Source organism: Vigna unguiculata, chromosome 3 (genome assembly GCF_004118075.2).
Source record: "Vigna unguiculata cultivar IT97K-499-35 chromosome 3, ASM411807v1, whole genome shotgun sequence".
NCBI lineage: Eukaryota > Viridiplantae > Streptophyta > Magnoliopsida > Fabales > Fabaceae > Vigna > Vigna unguiculata.
The window spans coordinates 35,303,404-35,328,396 of record NC_040281.1 but is presented as its reverse complement, the minus strand read 5'-3'; the positions used below and the strand labels follow the sequence as shown (position 1 = coordinate 35,328,396).

At 31.3% G+C, this 24,993-nt stretch overlaps 2 protein-coding genes across 2 annotated transcripts; both read left to right on the top strand.

The window, feature by feature from the left end:
* The first annotated feature begins 11,668 nt into the window (after nt 1-11,668).
* LOC114179781 (protein NRT1/ PTR FAMILY 4.6-like) lies at nt 11,669-18,563 on the top strand. Its single transcript, XM_028066237.1, has 5 exons — nt 11,669-11,754; nt 11,850-11,958; nt 12,048-12,265; nt 16,893-17,324; nt 17,417-18,563. Exons 1-5 carry the CDS (start codon nt 11,752-11,754, stop codon nt 18,368-18,370), a joined length of 1,716 nt encoding a protein of 571 aa, XP_027922038.1. The 5' UTR covers nt 11,669-11,751; the 3' UTR covers nt 18,371-18,563.
* A 1,064-nt stretch (nt 18,564-19,627) lies between these two features.
* On the top strand, nt 19,628-20,195 carry LOC114175376. Its single transcript, XM_028060149.1, has 2 exons — nt 19,628-19,744; nt 19,875-20,195. Exons 1-2 carry the CDS (start codon nt 19,628-19,630, stop codon nt 20,193-20,195), a joined length of 438 nt encoding a protein of 145 aa, XP_027915950.1.
* The last annotated feature ends 4,798 nt before the right edge of the window (nt 20,196-24,993 follow it).

Sequence of the window (24,993 nt, the reverse complement as noted above, 5' to 3'; positions counted from 1 at the left end):
ATCGGCGTTCCACCGATTGATTCTCGCTTAGAGCGAGGGAAACGCAGCGGAATGGTTCGTGTATAGTGTTGAGGCTCGAATCTCATTGGTTTCGGAAACCCTAAGAGGTAAAAACCTAATCTAGGGTTAGGATCGGAGCAGAGACGAAAGGTGGGAGTACTCTCAACCAAACTATCATTCATCAAAGCTGTCTTACAAAGAAACGACCTGCACCTTTTATAGTTGAAGGGCAGCCAAAAGCAACGGGAGAGAAAACTAACGGCAAAGCTGCCGTGAACAACAAAACTTAAAGTTGCAGATGGAATACGTGAGGGTTTGGATGACTCTAACAAACCCTAACAGAGAAAATAGGAAAAAGGTTGATGTGTTGCTGTGTGTTGACGGCAATGGGCTGTTGTGTGTGCGAGAAACCCTAGCCATAAGGATGAATGGAACGCGTGAGGCCAAGAAGATATGGCTGTGAGACACGATCCCTAAGTCAAGACGGAGGAAGAGCGTTGGCCGAGAAACCCTAGGAGTGTGTATGGACCAAAGGGGTTGCGCGTGTGGCTGGATCTGCATGATCGCTTCTTAATGAAATTGGGCTGCTACACGCAGGCCCAATTGACACTGATGCTTGGAGCCTGTCCGTGTTTTGAAGCTCATCAGTAGATATGATGTTGAAGTACCGTGCATCACTTAATGGCAGCAAGTATGTTAAATGGTGGTGCGTGACAAAATGGCCGCACTCGTGGATTGGCCGAACTTGTTGTCCGCATTGGGGTGCTGGATTGGGCAACAAGCCCAATATCAAATGGCAGCTTAGGAATAAAAGGCTGCATTTAGCAAACAAACCCAATTAGAACAAGTTTTATTTAATTAAAATAAAAGAAGATAAAAGAAATTAAAAAGAGTAGGCTTAGGCGTTGGCCCAATGCTATAAGCCTTATTGGGATCACATCAGGCTTGCTTTAATTCTCTCCAATTGTTCTTCTATACTACATTATTAAAATAATTATAAATCAAATAGCACATAAAGGGCATACTTAGGACCTGAACCCAAGTTCTCTCAAATAATTAAGTACTCTCAAATAATTAAGTACTCTCAACCATTTGAACTAGTACTTTTCCATGTCATACATGTTAGAATTAAATGCCATAAAGGCTCCCATTACCCGCATTTATTAATTAATTAATTATTTAATTAATTAAATTTGACAGGTCTTACAGTCTCAAAAGCTAAAATACCTAACTTGAAGCATGTTGATGTTGGACCTTGCGAACATTGTATCTTTGGAAAGCAGAAAAATGTTAGCTTCTCCAAAACAAGTAAGTCGTCTAAAGTTGAAAGACTATAACTAGTGCATACAAATGTTTGGGGGCTAGCTCCAGTGAAGTCCCTTGGACGTTCACAATATTATATAACCTTCATTTATGACTCAACAAGAAAGGTATGGATTTATTTTTAAAAAAATAAATCTGATGTGTTTTCTGTGTTTAAAAGGGTGGAAAAGGGATGTTAAGACTCAAACAGGTTTAAAGGTTAAATGTTTGAAGTCTGATAATGATGGAGAATATGACAGTAGTCAATTCAAGGAGTTTTGTTCAGAGAACGAGATCAGGATGATCAAGACGGTTCTAGGAATACCAGAACAAAACGGTGTTGCAGAAAGAATGAACAAAACCTTAAATGAGAGAGCAAGATGTATAAGAATCCAGTAGGGATTACCCAAGGTATTTTGGACAGATGCAATAAGCATAACAACCTATCTCATAAACAGAGGACCATCAATTCCTTTAGACTATCAATTACCTTAAGAAGTATGATCTAGAAATGAGGTAAACCTTTCACATATGAAAGTTTTTGGTTGTGCTTCATATATTTTGTCAAACTCTAATAGTAGAGATAAACTAGACCCTCAAGCAAAACGATGTTATTTCATTGGTTATGGATTTGACATGTATGGCTACAGGTTTTGGGATGACCAAAACAAGAAAATTATCAAAAGTAGAAATGTTACTTTTAATGAAAACATATTCTATAAAGACAGGATTGCAGAATTTGCAAATGCAAATATACAGCCAGAACATGTATCATTAGAAGAAATTTCAGAAAGTGATGTAGTCAACAGAAGGCGGAATAGAGAAACAGAGCCTGAGTCAGAGCCTAACTCAGAACCTGAACAAATAATAGAGACAACAACTCCTGAAGTCCTAATTAGAAGATCTAGTTGAACAATTGTAGCACCACAAAGGTATTCTCGTTCATTGCATTACTTGTTGTTGACGGATGCTGGTGAGGCAAAGCATTTTGCTGAGGCTATGCAGGGAGATGAATCTATTAAGTGGGAGCTAGCAATTGAAGATGAGATAAAGTCTCTTCAGAAGAATAAAACATGTCTTTAACCAAGTTACCGAAAGGAAAGAAGGTTTTGCAAATTCTTGGTATGAGAAACTCTAGGGATAGATCTTAAGGTATTCTAAATTTATTTTAGGAAAAATATATAGAAAAATTGCTTAGCAGGTTTAATGTTGAAAATGCTAAAACTAGGAATACACCTTTGGGAACTAACTTAAAGTTTTCAAAAAGGCAATCTTCTCATATAGAGGAAGAAGAAAGTCACATGTCTAAAGTGTTATATGCATCTTCAGTAGGGAGCTTGATGTATGTTATGGTTTGCACCAGACCTGACATAACACATGTAGTGGGAGTTGTGAGTAAGATTCTATCAAATCCCGGAAAGGAGCATTAGGAAGGCGTGAAGTGGATATTGAGATATTTGAAGGGCACTTCAAAGATGCATTTGTCTTTTAGAATAAGTACTCTCACTTTACAAGGGTTTTCTGATATAGATTTGGGAGGTGATTTGGATGGTAGAAAGAACATAACATGTTACATTTTTACATTGGGTGGTACAACTATCAGTTGGAAGTCCAAACTTTAAGGAAAAGTCTCCCTCTCAACTACTGAAGCTGAGTATGTAGCTATCTTAGAAGCAACAAAAGAGATGATATGGTTGAAGAATCTTCTAAAAAAATTAGGAAATAAGTAAGATGACTCTTCATTGTTCAGTGATAGTCAAAGTGCTATTTGTCTTGCTAACAATCCAATTCTTCATTCAAGATGCAAGCACATTGAATTGACGTATCATTTTGTCATAAACTTGATAAATGATGGAGACTTGTTTTTGTTGAAGATTCTAGGTGCAAAGAATTCAGCTGATATGTTGACCAAGACTGTCACAACAACTAAGTTGAGACTTTGCATTACCTCAACTTGCCTTTAAGAAAATTGATGATGAAGGCACTACACTAGGTAGTAATGTAAATCAAATCCCAAGTGGAGAATTGTTAGTATTATGATTTTGATTTAGTCCCATATCGCTTAATAAGATACGCTTTGTAAAGCTTGATACACACCAAAAAATAAAAACACTTCCTACGTAGTTGTAGACATAAGCATACACATTGTACGTCGAACTACGTTAAATTCTTCATGTCGTTTATTTTTTTTTTCTCTTTTATTTTTTACTTTATTGCCTTGTACCTATCAAAATAAATAAATATATATATATATATATATATATATATATGAATTTCTATTTTTGGTAAAAAAAAATTAAAATTAACTATATATAAAAAGAATTTCAACTTTTTTATCCATATATTTTTTTTCTAAATTTTCCGTTTCAAAAGTTTTTTAAAATAAAATAATTATTTTACCGATTATATATTTTTTTAATTTAACCGCTTTTAATTTGACCGTTTTTTAAACTGGACTATTTTTTTAATTATAAAATTATATGTAAAATAAATAAAAACTATTTATAATAAAATTATTACATTTATATTTAATTTCATAACTATATAATAATTTTATTATTTTTTAATATTAAAAAAACTGCGCGAGTGCACTAATATTCTATAAAAGAAAATTTTGTTTTCACAAAATTAATTCTAAATTATCCATGTCTTTATTAAAAGATTTGTTCTTTTGCTGTTCTATATAACATATATAATAATGCGATTTTCTTGTTAAAAAATAAGTCATGCATATTTATTCTTTACTTTTTACTAACTAGATAGAAATGGAAATGAAATAGTTATACCTCAATTTAAAGAAGAATATCATCCATCTTTCCAAGATATTATAAACATCATTAATTTTGTTTAACTATCTATAATGTTGGTGATTCACCATAGTAATATTACATAAACCAGATGCAACATTTGTATGTAACATATTATATATATATATATATATATATATATATATATATATATATATATATATATAAATAGATAATAATATTATAATATTTTTAAGTTAACATATAAAGTAAATTTATTTTTATTTTTATAATAAAAATTTATTTTTAATTTTTAATTTTTTATTATCATTGAAAAAAATTTGAACACTTGTATACTTAAAGATGCACATGTTTTCACTCGTTAAAATAATAAATGAAAACTGGTAATAAAAAATTTATCTCCGTTTTCGTCATTTAAGTTTTAATTTATTATAATAAATTAAATAATTAATATAATATTATTAAAATACAAATAAAAATTGATTGTTTTAGCCACATTAACTAAATCTACTACACATTTTCTACTTATTACTTTTTCTTAATGTAATTTATTTCACTTTTTTTTATTCTCTTTTTCTTCCTCCTTTCTTGCCGTTCTCATTCTCGGTGCAATCCAAACTAATCCAACACATAGGATTCACCTCGAGAGCATTCTTCCGAGAAAATTTAAAAAAATAAAGGATATATAAACTACATTTCTATTTGTGATGTCTACACTTCTTTTCCAAATTTATCTTTCAAATTATTATTTTTTTAATTAGAATAATTATTTTATCCATACGAAGAGCGTTTGAGCTCATACGCTCTTAAGTAGAAAGAATTGTACCTTGACTAACGGCTATAATTTTTGGTCTAGTGGTAAGTGCCAAAGTCATGAGTTTGATTCCCAGCGGGTAATTGTTGAGGGTGACATCGATTGTCCCGTGGTGGAGGCCACATCGGCCGAGTCACAATCGAATCATGGTGCTTGAGCTCATACGCTCTTAAGTAGAAAGAGTTGCGCTCTGACTAACGACTATAACTTTTGACCTAGTGGTAAGCGCCCGATCCAACAATTGGGGTTAATCAAATACATAATCGATTAGATCCTGACAGACAGCCAATATTTCACAAATGTTTTTAGAAAAATATCTGTTCTAGAAAATAAGAATGAAAATATTTTTAGAATTGATTGACATGGGTGTTTGGAATGCTATTGTAAATGGACCATATATTCCTATGCATACCATTAACAATGTGCAGGTTAAGAAAGACTTTAACTTGTGGACTAAGGATGAGAACAAAAAAGTACAATATGATGCTAGAGCTAGATACATCATCTCCTTAACACTCACCATGAAGGAATTCTACAAAGTTTCTACATGTAAGGATGCAAAAGAAATGTAGGAAACCTTAGAGAAAGCTTAAGAAGGAATTGAAGAAACAAATTTGTATTTGATGGCTGATACAAAATCTTCTGCCAGTAGTGTAAGTAACTTTGAATTCAATGATGAAAGTTATGAAAGCAAGTTTCACCAACTACTTGATGTGTATGATGAATTGCATGAAGAAGCTAAAAAATTGCAATACTATAATAATAGACATAAAGGTGAAAACAGATGGCTTGAGAATAGAGTAAAACAGCTGGAAGCAGAAAATGAAGAGTTAAAAATTGATCTAGAGAATATGAAGAAGCATAAAAGTTGTAATTGCAAGAAAAGTGTGATAAATTGTGAAAATTGTCCCAAACAATTAGAGAGAATCAAATATCTAATGAGTAGACTTACTAGATTTACTCTAGAAAGAAATAATTTAGATGTAATCCTAGGTTCTCAACAAAGTGTTTTAAACAAAGATGGCATAGGTTATGCAGAACATGCTAATCAACTAGGTAAGCAATTAGAATCTAGAAAATTCATTAACATGAGCAAACCTTCTTCCATTGTATGCCTTTTGTTCTTATGAGACCAAGTCGTACTCCCTAAGTCTACCCAATTGTCCTAGTATCTGGTTGCTGGCTGGTTTCTCCTTGCTCTGGTGGTTCTTCAAAGACGGCACAAGGGTGCCTGCAAAAGACACTTTGATGCTTAAGTTAGCACTGGTGATGTTAGAGATTCAGAGAATATTTTAATGTGTAATCAATGCATAGAACAATGTGGTATTTATACTTTTTTTACTTGTGGGTCCTACTTGGAGTGGGCTTTTGGGCCCAAATACCTCTTTTAATTATTTTTGGATATAGTGACAATGGGTGAAATTACTAGGAGACCCCTTGATAGTTATTAGTAGGCGATTGTGAGTCAATAATGCTGGATACCGCATACTCTATGCGATATTCTGAGTATGCAGTATCCAGTAAGTGGTCATGTGGGTTTGAGTGGCGGGTACTTCTTGGTCGCTTAGTCATTTGAGTAGTCATGGTTAGATGTGAGGTCGCTTACTCTATACTAAGGAATTCCCTAGTACAGAGTAAACGACCTAAGGGGATTGTTGATGGTCGCTTACTCTATACTAAGGGATTTCTTAGTACAGAGTAAGCGTCCTAACAAGATTGTTAATGGTCGCTTACTGTGTACTAAGAGTTTCCTTAGTACAGAGTAAGCAGCCTAAGAGGATTGTTGATGGTCGCTTACTGTGTATTAAGGGATTCCATAGTACAGAGTAAGCGGCCTAAGAGGATTGTTGATGGTCACTTACTGTGTATTAAGGGATTCTTTAGTATAGAGTAAGCAGCCTAAGAGGATTGTTGATGGTCGCTTACTGTGTACTAAGGGATTCCTTAGTACAGAGTAAGCGGCCTAAGAGGATTGGTGATGGCCGCTTACTGTGTACTAAGGGATTCCTTAGTATAAAATAAGCGGCCTAGGAGGGTTGCTGGTGGCCGCTTACGTTGTACTAAAGAAATTCTTAGTAGAGAGTAAGCAGCTAGGAGGGTTGCTGATGGTCGTATACTGCATATTGTGTGTAGTTTCCCTTGGTTCGTGGTACGGTTAGGACACTTTTACTGTTGTGAGATTGGACATGCATCAAATAAATGCTATTTCAAGAAATGTGGTGTTCCTGAAGGTAAATACAAGTGGATATCAAAGAAATCAAGTGTCTTGTCTAACCCAACTACAAAGTGGGTACCTAGATGTATTTTACTTGTTCTTGCAGGGTTTATGAAAAGCCTAATCATCAATGTGATATTCTTTTTGGGCCATATAAGTAAAGATAAGTTTGAATCATTCCCTGCTTCAATAATGATGTGAGTAAAACAACTTTTGACACTTTTTTATGATGTTTCTTAGGACATGATGAATCCACCCCAAGGCTTGTAGCTTGGACTAATGTCAAAGCCCATCACACGGCCCACATGCACCTCAATGCCCAAGCCCAATTAAAGGCCCAATAACAAAAGACATGTCAAGAGATTAGATTAGACTTTATTTTTGGACCAATTATTTAGACCATGCTTTGAAAATAAATCATAAAATTACTAGAAGTAGTTTTGGGTCATAATTGATCTAGCGTTTGCAATTGGGTCCATTCAAGCCCAATTACAAAAGTCTAGACTAAGTTTGCATCTAGCCTTAACCATGAGTTGCACATTTAGCAAATGTGTTAAATGAGGAAAGTTTGGAATGCCATATGGCATGTGATCCATTTTTTGTGGATCTTAGATCTAGATCTAGACACATGTGCTTCACATGGCCACCTTGCATTTGCATTCCATTTAGTCTTGCATTTGGTTTTCATTTTAGGATATGCTCTCTACTATAAGTGAGAGACTCCACACTCTTTGTAAGGTTACTCTTGAATTGTTATTGCAAATACATGTTGAGATCACTCCATGACTTGCACTTTTGAGAGAACAAATTGCTAGAACATTCTCTTAAATGTCTCCTCTAACCATCCTCCCTAAGTTGGCCTAACCTCTTAGGAACCTTCACCAAACAACTTCCGCTGCTATTACATCTCCAACCTTCGGTGCTTCATCCATCTTGCTGCAAGGAAGATTCAATTAACCATCAAATTTTACCATGGAGCTTCATTATTTCTTATGACATAAAAATTAATCTTTTACCACCAAAAGTGTTTCTACAAATACAAATTATGCAAATTGTGTTGTTCCATTTATGTTGCTATTCTTCAACATTTTAATGAATTAGGCATACTTTCACATTTAGAGCATAAATATCTGCATAAGATTTTCTCATTATGTATAAAATAATCGAATTCCTAATCAACTAGCACCTAAATACTACATCATATTTTGTCATTCTGCATAAAATAGGTGTCCTATTTTTTTATGTCCACATTTTTGTTTTAAATTTATCTTTTAAATAAAGTTTTTTAAAATTAACTATATATCAGGGAAATTCCATTTTTTTTTATCCATATACTTCTTTTCTAAATTTTCCCTTCAAATAAAATAATTATTTTACCGATTTTATCATTTTTTTAATTTGACCATGAACTATTTTTTTAATTATGAAATTATAGGTAAAATAAATAAAAACAATTTATAATAAAATAATAAAATTTAAATTTAATTTCATAATTATAATAATAATTTTATTATTTTTTAGACTTAAATATACATTTGGTCACTATTTTGGTTGTTTTTATTCAATTTGGTTCTCATTTTCGTTTTTTTGTTCAATTAAGTTCTCATTTTCGTCAAATTTTGGTCAATTTGGTCATTTTTACTAAGGGTGTTTAAATAGTTAACGTTTTTTAACAGTACATGCCACGTGTCAGCTCCTGTTTTTTTTTTCTTAATTTTTAACTTTTTTTAAATTTTAAAGTTTTTAAAAAAAATTATTTTATTTTTATTTTTTTAATTTCAAAAAACTTGTCCACATGTCAAGTCACAATTATGTCACGTGTCAATGCTAGTGGCACGTGTGGTTGTGTTATTTTTTTTATTCAATTTAATCCCTATATATTCGTTATTCTTGTTCAATTTAGTTCCAATTTTTATTAAAATCAATCAATTTTGTCCCTTTCAAATTGATACCAAATTTAATATCTTTTATACAAATTATATTAATCTCTTTTTTTTCTAAAAGTAAAATTTTTATTAATTATTTTTTAAATTCAACTATAAATTATTAAATTTAATTATAAATTGAATAAAATTTTTATATTTAATTGCTAAACAGAATATAATTATTTAAAATATTATAGGAATATAATTATTAAATGGTTTTTTCTAATACTTATATTCTAAATACTTTTAAAATTGATAGTTAAAAATATTTTAAATATTCAAAATATTTTAGAAAAGTAAACTAATATTTATAAAATTAACATTTAAATATAAAATATTTTAGATATTAATATCTAAAATGCAATAAAAATATTAAATATTTTAGATTTAAATGTCAATTTTACAAATATTAATATATATTTTTAAAATTTGTAATAATATTTTTAAATAATTATATTCTATTTAACAATGGAGTCTAAGAATTATATTCAATTTATAATTAAATATAATAATTTATAATTGAATTTCAAAAATAACTTATAATAATGTCAATTTAAAAATTAAATTGTTCCATTTTAACAAAAAATTGGGACTAAATTAAACAAAAATAACGAATAAAGATACTGAATTGAACAAAAATAATGAATTTTGAGACTAAATTGAATAAAAAATAATAATACAACTACAAGCTGACACATGATAACATTAACATGTGACATAATGATGATTTGACACGTGGACAATTTTTTAGAAATTAAAAAAAAATTAAAAAATTTAAAAATAAATCAAAAATAAAAAGAATTAAAAGAATCAAAAAATCCAGGAGCCAACACGTGGGATTTACTGTTAAAAATGTTAACTATTTAAACACCGTTAGTCAAAGGATCAAATTGACCAAAATTTGACGATGAGGATCTAATTGAACATAAAACAAAATTAGAACCAAATTAAATAAAACAACTAAAATAAGGATCAAATGTATATTTAAGCCAATTTTTTAATAGGAAAGAAACTATGCGTGCTCACTAATATTCTATAAAAGAAAATTTTGTTTACACAAAATTAATTCTTTATTTTTCATTTTTTATTAAAAAATCTGTTCTTTTGCTGTTATGTACAACATATATAATAATGTGATTTTCTTGTTAAAACATAAGTCATGCATATTTATTATTTACTAAGTAGATAGGAATGGAAATAAAATAGTTATACCTGAATTTAAAGAGGAATATCATCCATCTTTCCAAGATATTATAAACATGATTAATTATTTAATTATTGGTGATTCACCGTAGTAATACCGGCATAAACACATATATGCAGCGTTTTTAATGTAAATATGGTATTATATTAATAGATAATAATATTATAATATTTTTAAGTTAATATATAAAATAAATTTATATTTATTAAAAAATAATTGTAAACAATAAAAAAATAATTATTAGAATATTTTTATAAAAAATATGTAAAAGTAATTATTAGTTTTTAAAAAATAAATAAATAATTTTATTGTAAATAAAATTAATTATTTTACTAATTTTACATTTTAAATGTTTAATTTCACTCTTTTTTTTATTTGACCATTTTTTTTTCTAAAATTGAACTATTTTTTTTAAATTAAAATAACTATTTAAAATAAAAAATTATCTAAAATCTAAAGTTGTCTACGATAAAATTATAAAAATTATTTAAATTTATTTTTATAATTATAATAAAAATTTATTTTTTATTTTTATTATTTTTTATTATCATGGAAAAAAATTTGAACACTTGTATACTTAAAGATGCATATGTTTTCACTCATAAAATAATAAAAATAATATTAAAATAATAAATGAAAACTGGTAATAAAAAATTTATCTCCGTTTTCGTCATTTAAGTTTTAATTTATTATAATAAATTAAATAATTAATATAATATTATTAAAATACAAACAAAAATGATTGTTTTAGCCACATTAATTAAATCTACTACACATTTTCTACTTATTACTTTCTCTTAATTTAATCTAGTTCACTTTTTTTATTCTCTTTTTCCTCTCCTTTCTTATCCTTTTCATTCTCGCTGCAATCCAAACTAATCCAACACATAGGATTCATCTGGAGAGCATTCTTCCGAGAAAATTTTCAAAAAATAATACTGGTGTAACATTTAGTTAAACAAGAAATGGATGAGAAATATGTTTTGGAATTATATCCAAATTTTAATAAAAATAAATTTCGTAATAATTAATCTTAGCATTTTTAGAATTAGATTCAGTCCACTTGTACTACGATATTAATGTAAACTTTAATTCATCTACCGCGTTTAACTTTTTAAAGATTTTTAAAGATAAAGATATGATTAATAAAACATCAATTATTATAGTCTTGAATTTTATCACCCACGTCACAATAAAACCAAAATCTAATAAAAAGATGACCCTCAGAGATCAACCCCAACTGAATAGAAATAGAGACAATAAAAAAAAGTTATATATAAATTAAAAAGAATAATTAAAGAACAAGAATTTCCCACAAATGTGTAAAGGTAGTAAACGATATGAAAAAACACCATTCTTGGAAGTGCAGTACAAGTGTGTTGCCAGCTATTAAGTGTGTTGCCATTGGAGCTATAAGTGTGTGCCATTGCAGAGCTTTCATTCACTGCAAATCCAATAACTTCTTCTCCCCTATCTCTCTCTCTCACAAATTCAAACCTCAAAGGAAGAAAGAGAAAAGAATCATGGTGGCTCTCTGCTTCTCTTTCACTCTTCTGTTTCTCTCTTCTTCTTTTTTTCATTTTAGTTTATAATTTACAGTTTCTTTCCACTTCATGAACAGGAAGTAGAACAAAACGAAGGAACCAAATGGGAAGGGTATGTAAACTGGAGGAACAAACCTGCTCTTAGAAGCCGTCACGGTGGCATGCTTGCAGCGTCCTTCGTTTTTGGTTTGTCTCTGAGACTTTTGTAATTCATGATATGAATCACAGAACATAGTTGCCCTAATTCGTAAAAGTGTGTGTGGGTGTTTGTACAGTGGCGGAGATACTTGAGAATCTTGCATTTGTGGCTAATGCGAACAATTTGGTGTTGTATATGATTAAGTGCATGCACATGTCTCCTTCAAACTCTGCAAACAATGTCACAAATTTCATTGGAACGGCCTGCCTCCTTACCCTCCTTGGTGGTTTCTGCTCTGATGCTTTTTTCTCCACTTATCAAACCTTTCTCATTAGTGCAGTTTTTGAACTCCTGGTATGCACCCTCTCCACTATACCATATACCTACTTTTCCTTTTCAAACTTTTACTTCTCTTCTTTTTATTCCCTTTCTTTTTCCAGAATTCATTAGTTTTTAGGAAAATTGTATTATTACTCTCAATTTTTGACTCTCATCATAGTATAGTATAAAGTATGATTGTCCTAGTTTTCAATACATTTCCAAAACAAAATTCTCCATCTTTCCCTTTTTACTTGCTTTCTTTTTGCTGGATTGCCTGGGTCGTACAAAACTTCCTCAATTGCCTATGTTCACATTCCCACCACCACCAAGATCCGTTTTCCTTATTCTATGATTTGGAAGTAAATACAGTATTTATTGTATGAGTTGTTTTCTAAATATATATATGTATAATAATAAATTTTGTTAATAAAATATTTATAAGATTCTAGTTACTTGTTTCATTTGGGATGAAAACATGCAGGACAGAATGGATCTGAGTTTTGTTTCTGTCGTTTCTAAATTAAAATTTTATCCTCACCTTTTTATTTATATATTCAAGGAGTATAATTGTATTCTCATTTTTATTTATTACAATTTTACATATTTCAGGATTGTCAGTGGATTTTAATGGTATTATTAATTATTATTTGAGTTATGCATTCATTAATAATTATATATATATATATATATATATATATATATATATATATATATATTCATTTATTATATTTATGAGCTTTATTTTCATATTCTAATCATTACTGAACATTTGAGGAATGTTAATGACTTTAGTGATATTATTAATTATTGTAATATTTAACCTCATGTATTTATTAAATGTTCATGTATTTTCAATTTTTATGATAACATTAACAATTTTTTTATCATTTATATTTCTACTCTTTCAAATCATATTTATTTACTTTATTTATTATGATGTAAAAATGAAACTGCTAAAAAATGAAAAATAAAATAAAATTGATTATATTACGTATAGTGTTTTCAAGACAAATTAAACGATATATAAAAGAAACAAGTGAAATATTAATTTATTTATTATGTTCATGAATTTTAATCTGTTATACTAAATGTAATGTTTAATGAAAAAAATTGGTCATTTACAAAATTATGCATGTTTAATAAAAAACGACTATTTTTCCAAGTCATAATCAATATCAATACTCTATACATTTAGAAGTAAATGAATAATTATAAGAAGGAAGAATGTAATAGTGTATTTATAAAACTCAAAATATTAATTACATTTCTTGCTACTTTGTCAAAATCTTAAACATTGTAGAGTAATTTTAAAGGACAAATTGTCATACCTATGAAATAAAAAATAAATAAAAACAAAACTAAAAGTATCGATTTGTAATTTCTGTTTAATTTTATTATTTTTAATAGTATATGGTATATTTGTTTTAGTGTAATAAATAGTGTTCAAATTATTAATTTTTTATCATTAGCTAATGTCGTATAATTGTTATAAATAACTTTTTTATGATAAATTATTTTTTTAATACTAATTAAATGTTTATTAATATTTGTAATATATCTTTTGATGATTTCAAAATAAACATTTGATGAAAATATATAAAAAATATTTATATTATTTTCATATTTATCAATTAATTGCGTTGTTTCTTGGTTAATAATAATAATAATAATAATAATAATAATGTTATACTCATGTATTTTTAATTTAATTAATATAAATTCGGTATGTTCAATTATTATAAATATTTATCCATTAAATAAATTTAATATATTAATTTTAAATTATATTAAGGAAAAAAATAGCCATGGGAAGAGTTTAGAGATGGCAAATAAACCTGTCCCCGTTTTGACGGGAAATCCCCGCATTGACTGGGTATGGGTATGCGTATGGGGAATCCCCGACTTTTTCAGTTGGGTATGGGGATGGGTATGGGGATGTACATATACCCGCCATAATACCCGTCCCCGCCATATCTTTATTCTCGTTTAAATTATTAAAATATTCACAATTAATCAAGTAACCCCTATATATATATATATTTTTTTTTTTTCTATTTTTTTTTCTTTTAATTATTTCATTTGTCATTAAACTCATTCTCATCTCCAATATATTTTTTATCTTATCATAACATTTATGTAATTATGTTAAAATGATGTATGTTAATAAAAAAAAAATTATGCCTCACATTTGAATATTTATATTATTTTTTAATATTTTTATTTATTATAAATTTTCCTTTCACATCAGAATGTTTATACTCTCAATTTAAGGTAATATAAAAAAAATTCTTTACTTATTATTATTATTAATTTTTGTTTAATTTGAAGAACTCTTTTGTTTCATTAAAATAATTTTCGTTATTTTTCAACCATTAAGTATATATGTTGATATTTGAAAAGTTTTCTTAGTTCTCTAAGATATTTTTCGTCTTATCATACCTTAGTTATACATTTGATTTCCTTTGTGTGATTTTTTTCGATAGCAAAATTATTTCTAAAACACACATTTGTTAGTTTTTTAATATTTTTATTTATTATTTTTATTTTCATCATGTAGAATAATTTCGATATATTCTATCTAATTATTTTTTATTTTATAACTCATTATTAATCATAATGTAATTTTTTCACTTTAAATTCTGTTTGAAGTGGTTAAAATTTTATATATATATATATATATATATATATATATATATATATATATATATAATGATATTTAGGAATAGTATATGATAATTCACTACAAGAAAAACATGAAATGGTGACTGATTTAGTCAGTAACCCATATCAGTCACTGTTTTTCGTCATTGGTGGTAGTAGTTGATTTATTGTCTAAATTAGTGACTGATTCAATGATCGAATCGGTACTTGATTTAGTGACCAATTTAATTACTAATTTATTTGTAATTTAATGACAAATTTTTTGGTCACTAATGATATTTCTATTTATTTTTAACCACTTCAAACATAATTTAATAATTAGTTCTCTAAGGTTTTTTTTCATTTTATCATACCTTAATTATACATTTGATTTCCTTTGTGCGATTTCTTTCGATAGTCTCTCAAATTATTTCTAAAACACACATTTGTTAGTTTTTTAATATTTTTATTTATTGTTTATTTTCATCATGTAGAATAATATTTCGATATATTCTATCTAATTATTTGTTATTTTATAACTCACTATTAATCATACTGTAATTTTTTTCACTTTAATTGTATAAATAACTTTTATTTACTACAATATAAAAATTTAATGTAATTTCTATGAATATTTTTTTGTCACTATCCAACATATATTGAAGTTCAAAAGATACAAAATCTATGTCAAAATTTTATTATTATGTTTATTATTTGTTCTTTGTGTCATTTTGATCAAGTGATGTATTATAACTTTTTATTAGTGTATAAAAAAGATTCATTATAGTTTAAAAAATTGAAGTAAACAAATATTTAAAATATATTTTAATTTGAATATTTTTTTTCCTTTTATTATTTGTTCTTTGTGTCATTTTGATCAAGTGATATATTATAACTTTTATTAGTGTATAAAAAAGAGATTCATTAGAATTTAAAAAATTGAAGTAAACAAACATTTAAAATATATTTTAATTTGAATATTTGTTTTCCTTTTATATTTTTTTGAAATATTTTTTAATTTTATCAACTAAGTTCATCAATATTGTAGTTTGCAAATTTAATAAATATTTTGGTTCACATGAAATTTTATTTGGTATTCTAATATAAAATGTAAACAATTATAATTTATTTTAAGGTATTTGGCATCGAAGAAAATCCTCCTAATAGTGAATATTTCATAATATTATGTTTTCTTTACAATAATTTTTTTTCTTTAATAAAAATTAATATTGAAGTAGTTAGAACACGGGTACGGGTACGAGATTATACCTGTTACCCGGTGGGGATGGGGATGGGAAAAAAGTTTGATACCCGTTGGGTTTGGGTATGGAGATGGGGATGAATTTTTTATGTGGGGATGGATATGGGATAGCGAAACCCGTCCCTGCCCTACCTCGTTGCCATCCCTAGAAGAGTTATACCAAGGGTTATAAATTTAAGATCAAAGCTTTCTAAAATCTCCTCATGAATAACATCTTTTCATTACACTATATATATAGTTTATTAGGACTAAATTTATTTTTTGTTATTTTAAACCAGACTATAAGTTATAAAATAATATTCACATACCTTTTTTTATAAATTTTGCGGAATGATAGTTATCTAGCTCCTTTAAAATATATTTTCTGTAACACAATTTAACATGGTATGACAGCATAATTTGTTAATATATAATAAGTTCATTATTTCATTTTTTTCTCCTAAAATTCTTTAATTTTATCAGAAAATTTTATTATTTTTTATTTTATCAACTGGTAAATCAATACGTTTTTTAAATAAAGTGACAATTTAGTTTAATTTATATTATTGTATTTTAAAACAAAAATGAAGGTAGGTCTTATTTAATTTAACAAGATCTCAGGAGAAGAGGTAAATAAAATTTTCCTCTAGGTACAAAATTTGAATTAACTCGATAAAGATAGAAAAACAGATTGTTATGTAGTGGATAAAGATTGCAGTTTTCTTATACATTAGATTATAGTAGTTCATCGTGAAGGTGTGGTGCAATTTGTGTGTGCAGGGATTGATTTTGCTTACTGTGCAAGCTCATGAACGTTCACTGATGCCAGCAGCATGTGAGGCAGGCACCCCATGCCATGAAGTGAGTGGTGGAAAAGCAGCGATGCTATTTGCGGGGCTTTATTTGGTGGCTCTCGGAGTTGGAGGAATCAAGGGGTCATTACCTGCACATGGTGCTGAGCAATTTGATGAGTCTACCCCATCTGGAAGAAAGCAAAGATCGACCTTCTTCAACTACTTCGTCTTCTGCTTGTCTTTTGGGGGTCTTCTTGCTTCTACTTTTGTAGTGTGGCTTGCAGACAACAAAGGTTGGGAATGGGGTTTTGGAATCTCTACCCTAAGCATTTTTGTTTCTATCCCTGTCTTCTTGGCAGGCTCTCCTACTTATAGGAACAAGATCCCTTCTGGTAGTCCCCTTGCAACCTTTTTCAAGGTACTATAATGTTCTTATTAATTATTAATGTTTTTTCCTTTTTTCCAAGTAATGTTCAGTAATTATCTTAAGTCCTAATCATGGATAAGCAGGTATTAGTTGCTGCTACACTTAATGGTTGCTTCAGCAGAAACTCTGACACTGCCGTGGTGATTACGACTTCAAGTCCTTGTAATCTACCACCACGTAATGAAAACAAGGAGAGTGAAGCCCTAACAAATACCCTAAAATTTCTCAATAGAGCTGTTGAAAGCAACCCAAAGTATTCATCGATGCAATGCACTGTGGAACAAGTGGAGGATGTGAAGATAGTGTTGAAAGCACTACCCATATTTTTTTGCACCATTATGCTAAACTGTTGTCTGGCTCAACTAAACACTTTCTCGGTTGAACAAGCTGCAACTATGAACACCAAACTTGGTTCTTTTAAGGTGCCACCGGCCTCGTTATCAGTTTTCCCAGTGCTCTTCATCATGGTTCTGGCACCAGTTTACGACCTAATCATCGCCCCTTTTGCTAGAAAATTGACCAAAACTGAGATGGGAATCAGTCACCTCCAAAGAATTGGATTTGGATTAGTCCTCTCTATAATTTCCATGGCAGTGGCAGCAGTTGTTGAAGTAAAGAGGAAAAGGGTGGCAATAAACTCAGGACTTGTGGATGATGCAACTAAACCACTACCCATCTCATTCATATGGGTTGCTCTTCAATACTTGTTCCTTGGTTCTGCTGATCTTTTCACCTTTGCTGGGTTGCTGGAATTTTTCTTCACAGAGACATCAATCAGGATGAGATCTTTGGCCACATCACTCGCTTTTGCCTCTTTGGCTGTGGGATACTACTTAAGTTCAGCAATCGTGTCAATAGTAAACAGTGTCACCGGTGCCATCTCACACAAACCATGGTTATCTGGTGCCAACCTTAACCACTATCACCTTGACAGGTTTTATTGGCTTCTGTGTGTGCTATGCGTGCTGAACTTCTTCCATTACCTGTTTTGGGCCTTCAGATACAAATATAGAGGGATAGGAACCGCAACGGAATGAAGAAAACGAAGGAGAGCATTTCAAATTGTTTATGTGTAAGGCCATGGATCAAAATCTTCTCAAACCAGTTATGTAGCTTTAATTAGCACTAGCAAGCAAACGAGTAGAAATCAAAAAGGAAGGAAGAGAAGGATTATTATGAATTTTTAATTTTAAACTAGTTTTAAACCATGCTTGTACAATTGGTGTTTGTTTTGTGTGTTTATTAAAAGATATGTTGAGGTTAAGACAAAAAATAATAAATATTTTTAAGTTTATAATTAAGTTTTGAATAGAATTTCAGTGAAAAATGATTTATAGGTTTAGAAAATTCAAAATGTACGTAAAGATATAAATAGTAAACTTTGGAAAAGTACAAAAGATAAAACATCCTAGAAATATATAATAGACTTTTTAAAAATATAAAGGACATACAAAAATATGTAGAGTAGACTTGCTAAAAATATAAATAAATGTATGAATAGATTGGTTTCAATATTAGGAATCCAAGTGTGAGTCTAAGTCTTACATTGATTAGAAATGAAAAAGTAGAATACTATATAAGAATAAAGACCCATCAATTTATTGCCTTAAAGTTTTTGGTTAAGAGTGTGTCAATGCCTTATGTGGTTGGGTTCAGGTCTCATTGGTGTTGTATCTTCCCAAAGAAACCCCTATGTAAACCTAACCAACACTAAACTCGTATGATATGTATTGGTGTGGTAAATTAATCCAATTGTTTGAATAATTTATGTAACCTTTAAATGAATGATGACCTCACCTTTTTTTTCAAGGTGTGACCATATCCCATTCAAGAAGATTCACTTTTTTTTAGTTTATTGGTACATATTAATTTTAAAAAACATATCTTAAATTTCATAAAATTTTTCCAACATTTCGCAATGGTCTTCAAGTTACACAAACTAAAATTGGTCATCAACCATGATCAAATAGGCACCCAAAAATTAATACAAAATACAATTGACAAATATTCATGAATTTTAAGATATGTATTGATAGATATTATTATGCCAAATAATTTGTTATTATTTTGAGTATATTCTGCAGCATTAGTTAGCCTAAATAATAGCCTGTCAATTATAACAACAGCCTAAATTATAACTTTAATTTGTATATATTCCTTGTCAATGAATATGAAAAGCACGGATAATTTCGTACATGGTATCAAATTAGGTTACCTTCCTCCAATCCTAATAAACCTAGTCGTCACTTCCCTTCTCCTTCTCAACATTTTTTTCCTTCTACTGTTGCCCATCAATGGCTGAAACTTCCAAATATCACTCCGCCCTAGCTGTCACCAATGTGAAACATCTTATTTCTATTAACTTGGACATGGAAACAAGCCAATATCACTCATCGACAACCTTATTTAAGGTTCAAGCTAAAATTCATTTTGTGCTTGAACATATCATCCCCCAAGGATGAAACAACCATAGCAGAGTACCAAAGAACCAAGGTCGTTGATCTCTCACTATGGACACGCCTTGATGTTGTTGTACTCTAGTGGATTTATGCCACTATTTCTCCTGATATTCTCACACAGACCCTTGTGGCTGATGACTCTGCCGAAAATGCTTGGCAGCATGTCGTTGACTTATTTCAAGATAACAAAAACTATAGGGCAGTATATCTTGAAACTCAGTTCACAAACACAAGTTTGGCGGATTTCTCAATGGCCTCTGCCTATTGCAATCGACTCAAATCTCTTGCTGACCAATTATCCAATGTTGGGGCTCTTGTTTCAGATCAACATTTAGTACTTCGCTTGCTTGTTGGCTTAATCGAAGCCTATACTGGTTTTGTCACGGTTATGCAGCAAGGATAACTTGCTCAATCTTGCTATCGCATGCTCACAATTGAAGTTGGAAGAAACCACGATTCAAGAGCAAGCAGCTCGTGCATCTAGTTCCACCGCCCTCGTAACTATGGATGACAACTCCCCCTTATAGTCACAACAATATACCAACCACAATACTCCTTCATAGGGACATCATAATACCAACTGAGGTAAGCGAAACAATCGAGGCCGAGGCAACAACAATCGCGGTGGTAGAGGCGGACGCAACGATGGCGGGGTGCAGATGCTAGACGAGGTGGTGCAGCACACAAGCAGTCGCAATACCAAGCCTACCCACCATATCCTCATCCCTTCCTTAATCATTGGGCTGAATGGGCCCATCCTCTTTGTCCTTATCCAACAACTTCGTGGAAACCTAGACCTCCTAGTCAAACTAGTATTCTTGGACCAAGATCACCACAACAAGCATACAATACATCAGTAGCACCACCTCATGTTGTAAACACACCTACAGACATTATGCATACCCTTACCCTCTCTCCACCGGATGAGAATTGGTACATGGACACTAGTGTTACCTCTCATATGACGACGGATCAAAGTACACTATCCTCTTATTTTTATTCAAGCAAATATCATAATGTTGTTGTTGGTAATGGTCATTTAATTCCTATCCGTGGTCATGGAAACACTACACTATCCCCACCAACCCTCCTTTACACTTAAACAATGGGTTGCATGCACCAAAACTCATTAAAAACCTTGTATCTGTTTGACAATTTACAACTGACAATTTGGTTTCTGTTGAGTTTGATCCTTTTGAATTTTCTATGAAGGATTTGCGAATGGGGAACCATCTAATGAGGTGTAACAACTCAGGGGATCTCTACCCCATCCTTCCCAAAAATCATGTCATATCTCCACCAACATTTCCTTCCACCTTTACTGCTTTGTCTTACAATTTGTGGCACAATCATTTAGGCCATCCAGAAGCTACTATTCTTAGTTTTCTTCGTCATCAAAATTTTATTAATAGTAATAAAAGCAGTAACAGTTTTTGCACATCTTGTCCTCTTGATAAACATGTGCAATTGTCGTTTCATGCCTCTTGTTCATTCACTAAATTACCATTTGACATTATTCACAGTGATATTTAGACTTCCCCTATATCTAGCTCTTCTGGTTATCGATACTATGTATTGTTTCTTCATGACTTTATCAAATTCTTATGGACTTTTCCCATTTCTAAAAAATCACAAGTTTTTTTCGTTTTTCAATCATTTAAAACTCTTATTAACACCCAATTTGAAAGAGACATCAAGAATTTCCAATGTGATAATGGAAGGGAATTTGATAATAGTCCATTTCAAAATTTATGTCACCAAAGTGGAATGCAATTTCGGTTTTCTTGCCCTCACACCTCTCCTCAAAATGGCAAAGCTGAACAGACAATTAAATCAATTAACAACATTGTTCGAACCTTATTAGCACACTTATCCATGCCACCTTCTTTTTGGCACCATACCCTTTCAATGGCCACGTATCTCCTAAACATTCTTCCAACCAAAGTTCTAGTATATCTTTCCCCGACACAAATCCTTTATCAGAAAAATCCCCTCTATTCCCATCTTTATGTCTTTGGTTGCCTTTGCTATCCACTATTTTCCTCCCCTACAATTCATAAGTTACAAGCCTGGTCCACCCCTTGTGCATTTCTAGGCTACCCATCAAACCATCGTGGTTACAAGTGTTTTGATCTTTGAAGTAAAAAGATAATTATTTCTCGACATGTAATTTTCGATGAGACACAATTTCCTTTCTCAAAAATACATGATCCATCTCCAACTATGTATGACCCTTTAAGTGACGACACCTCTCCACACTTCCTTCATCACTTATGCACACCTGTCCCACCAACTCCAATACTACAACTCACTCTTCCTGTTATGGCACCCATCACAGATCCAAGCCTAAGCTTTTGACCAATGTCTCCTTCAAACTCACCCATGACCCCTTCCTCTTCTCGGACATCCACCCATCAGCCCATCTTAAATAATCGCAGGTCTCACCATATGACCACTTGTAGTCAACACGACATCCTTAAACCAAACCCCAAATATACCCATAATTTGAGTGCTTTGACCTCCACCTCTATTTCACCTTTGCCTAAAAATATGGCAAGTGTTCTTCATGACCCAAATTGGAAATATGCCATGATTGATGAATATAATGCTCTAATTAAAAATAAGACATGGGAGTTGGTACCTCGTCCCCCTAATGTGAATATAATTCAGTCTATATGGATTTTTCGACACAAACACAACTCTGATGGTTCTTTTGAGTGGCATAAAGTCCATCTTGTAGGTGATGGCAGGTCACAAATGAAAGGAGTAGATTGTGACGAAACATTCAACCCCATAGTGAAGTCGACGACCATTCAAATTGTTTTGAGCATTGCTTTATCACAATCATGTCCTATTCATCAATTAGATGTAAAAAATGCTTTTTTACATGGCAGTCTCAATGAAACGGTTTATATGCATCAATCCATGGGTTTTATAGATTCCTCTTGTAATATCCCTAAGGAATATTACTTGATTAAATAATTAAATAACGAAAAAGAAATTAAGACGTCACCATATTATTATTCCCAACACGGGAAAAATTAAAATTTAATATTCAATACTACATAATCCAAAGGAAATTAAATCAAAGTCATTTAAAGTTCCAATGTTCCAAATAAAATAAGAAAACATAGTAGAATTCCTATATCTAATCTCAACTAGCCCTCACTCTGTTGTCTGGGCATCCTCAGCCTCGCCTGTACCATCATTTGCTCCCGTGTAACGAATCACACGATCATCGCCATACACAAACAAAAAGGGTGAGCTTAACCACCATCCATGAACCTACCCGTTCATGACACAACATCTCCTGATCCACGTTCGCATCAATGCATACAAACAATACTCACAAACTACACTAAACTCGCTTGGGCTAGAAGCCTTAGCTTAACCGAACAGGCCTGTCTCGCTTAAGTGAGCCTCTACTCACCTGGGCGAGATCGCCCTTCGCCTACACCAAAACGCTTGCCTAGGCGGCGAGTTAAGCCAAACTACAAAGCCCTGCACGACTTCCCGCTTAAGCGAGAAACTCTCGCTTGAGCGAGAGTCTCTGTCGCCCAAAAACTTAACCTCCGCCTAAGCGAGTGGCTCAAACAGAACCAGGGTCAAAACTATGCAACTCTCGTCTAGGCGAGCCTAGCTCGCCTGAGCGAGATTAGCAGATGGAATTCCTGTTTACGCACGCACAAAGCAGAAACAGTTACCAAACCATGTTCCCAACATCACCAAACAATCCAATATCAGTGACAATTTGCATAAACATGTTCCAACTCTAGTTGACCACTCAGAAAATTCAAGATTGATACAGACAATCATGCAAAACAAAAAACCCCTAATATATTCACACAATGGTATAAGATGCTTTCCAAAACATACCAAAATAACCCATCTTTAATTCAAATAAGGTTTAGCATGAAAATTCTTGGTACTCAGTAATGAAATCATGCAATTCATTCACAACCATAAAACACTCCGTTTGAGCGAGGTGCCCAAGCAGAACCACACAACCCTTACGGGTTCTCGCTTGGGCGAGATACACTCGTCTGAGCGAGATGCTCGCGTACAACCATTCTTGCATTTCTGGTTTTCTCGTTGAGCAAGAATACCAGACCTTTCCACTGTTATACACATGAAAAACCACAAACCATGCCCAATTCATATCCCCAAAACCCATACCTTACAATTTGGAAACAGGCACAAACTTACGGCATAAATACAAACCAACACAATTCCCATTTTATTGAGTTTAAACCATAACAATCCATAAATTCATAAAATGTAATAACCCATCTGATTCATACAATTTTGTAAGAATTTCGTTCAAACCCTATCAAAGCACTCCAACCCCTAATTCGCATCACATATAACACGAAAATTCATAGCCAAACATCTTCATACATGCATTACAAAGGGCATAAAATTAGTAATCATATAGACATGCAAAAGAGCTCCTCTAACCTGAAAATCCTTGCTTCAAATGGTTGTCTAACCTTGGCTTTGTGATGTCTAAGAACCCTCCTTTGCTCTCCCTTGGCTGCCCATTACCTCTAGGGTTTTCCTACCCTTTCACATTCAGACCACTATTATAAGGCACAACCAATTCAACCAAGTCATGTTTGTGTTAATTCCTCTAATTCTATAATTATGTTATCACCCAACACAATCATGCATATTATGAAAATTAATAATGAATCAAATAACACCTACATGACATACATAGGACTTGAACCCAAGTCCTTTCACACATTAAAGTACTCTCAACCACTTGAGCTAATACTTTTCTATGTCACCACAAATAACATTAAATGCCATAAGGCTCCTATTACCCGCATTTATTAAATAATTATTTATTTAATTATTTAATTTTCACGGGTCTTACACCTATCATTCTGAATATGTTTGTTTGTTAAAGCAATCACTCTATGGCCTAAAGCAAGCCCCTTGTGCCTGGTACTAACGGTTTGCAAACTATGTGACCATGCTCGGTTTCAATCATAGTAAATCTGATCATTCATTATTCATCTATCATAAGGAGTCTGATATTGCATATATTTTGTTGTATGTTGATGATATTATCATGATCGCATCCTCTCATTCTCTTCGAAAATCAGTTATGTCATCCTTGAGTACTTCGCTATGAAGGATCTTGATCCACTTAGTTATTTTTAGGGATTTGCAGTTAACCGTGATGCAGTCGGTGT

Bases quoted from the DNA above. Each gene is read 5' to 3' on its own strand.
- LOC114179781 (XM_028066237.1), top strand. The intron at 11,959-12,047 runs GTTTGTCTCTGA...GTGTTTGTACAG, and splicing joins TGCAGCGTCCTTCGTTTTTG to TGGCGGAGATACTTGAGAAT. The intron at 12,266-16,892 runs GTATGCACCCTC...TTGTGTGTGCAG, and splicing joins GTGCAGTTTTTGAACTCCTG to GGATTGATTTTGCTTACTGT.
- LOC114175376 (XM_028060149.1), top strand. From the start codon at position 19,628: ATGGCTGAAACTTCCAAATATCACTCCGCCCTAGCTGTCACCAATGTG. The intron at 19,745-19,874 runs GTTCAAGCTAAA...GTTGTACTCTAG, and splicing joins CATCGACAACCTTATTTAAG to TGGATTTATGCCACTATTTC.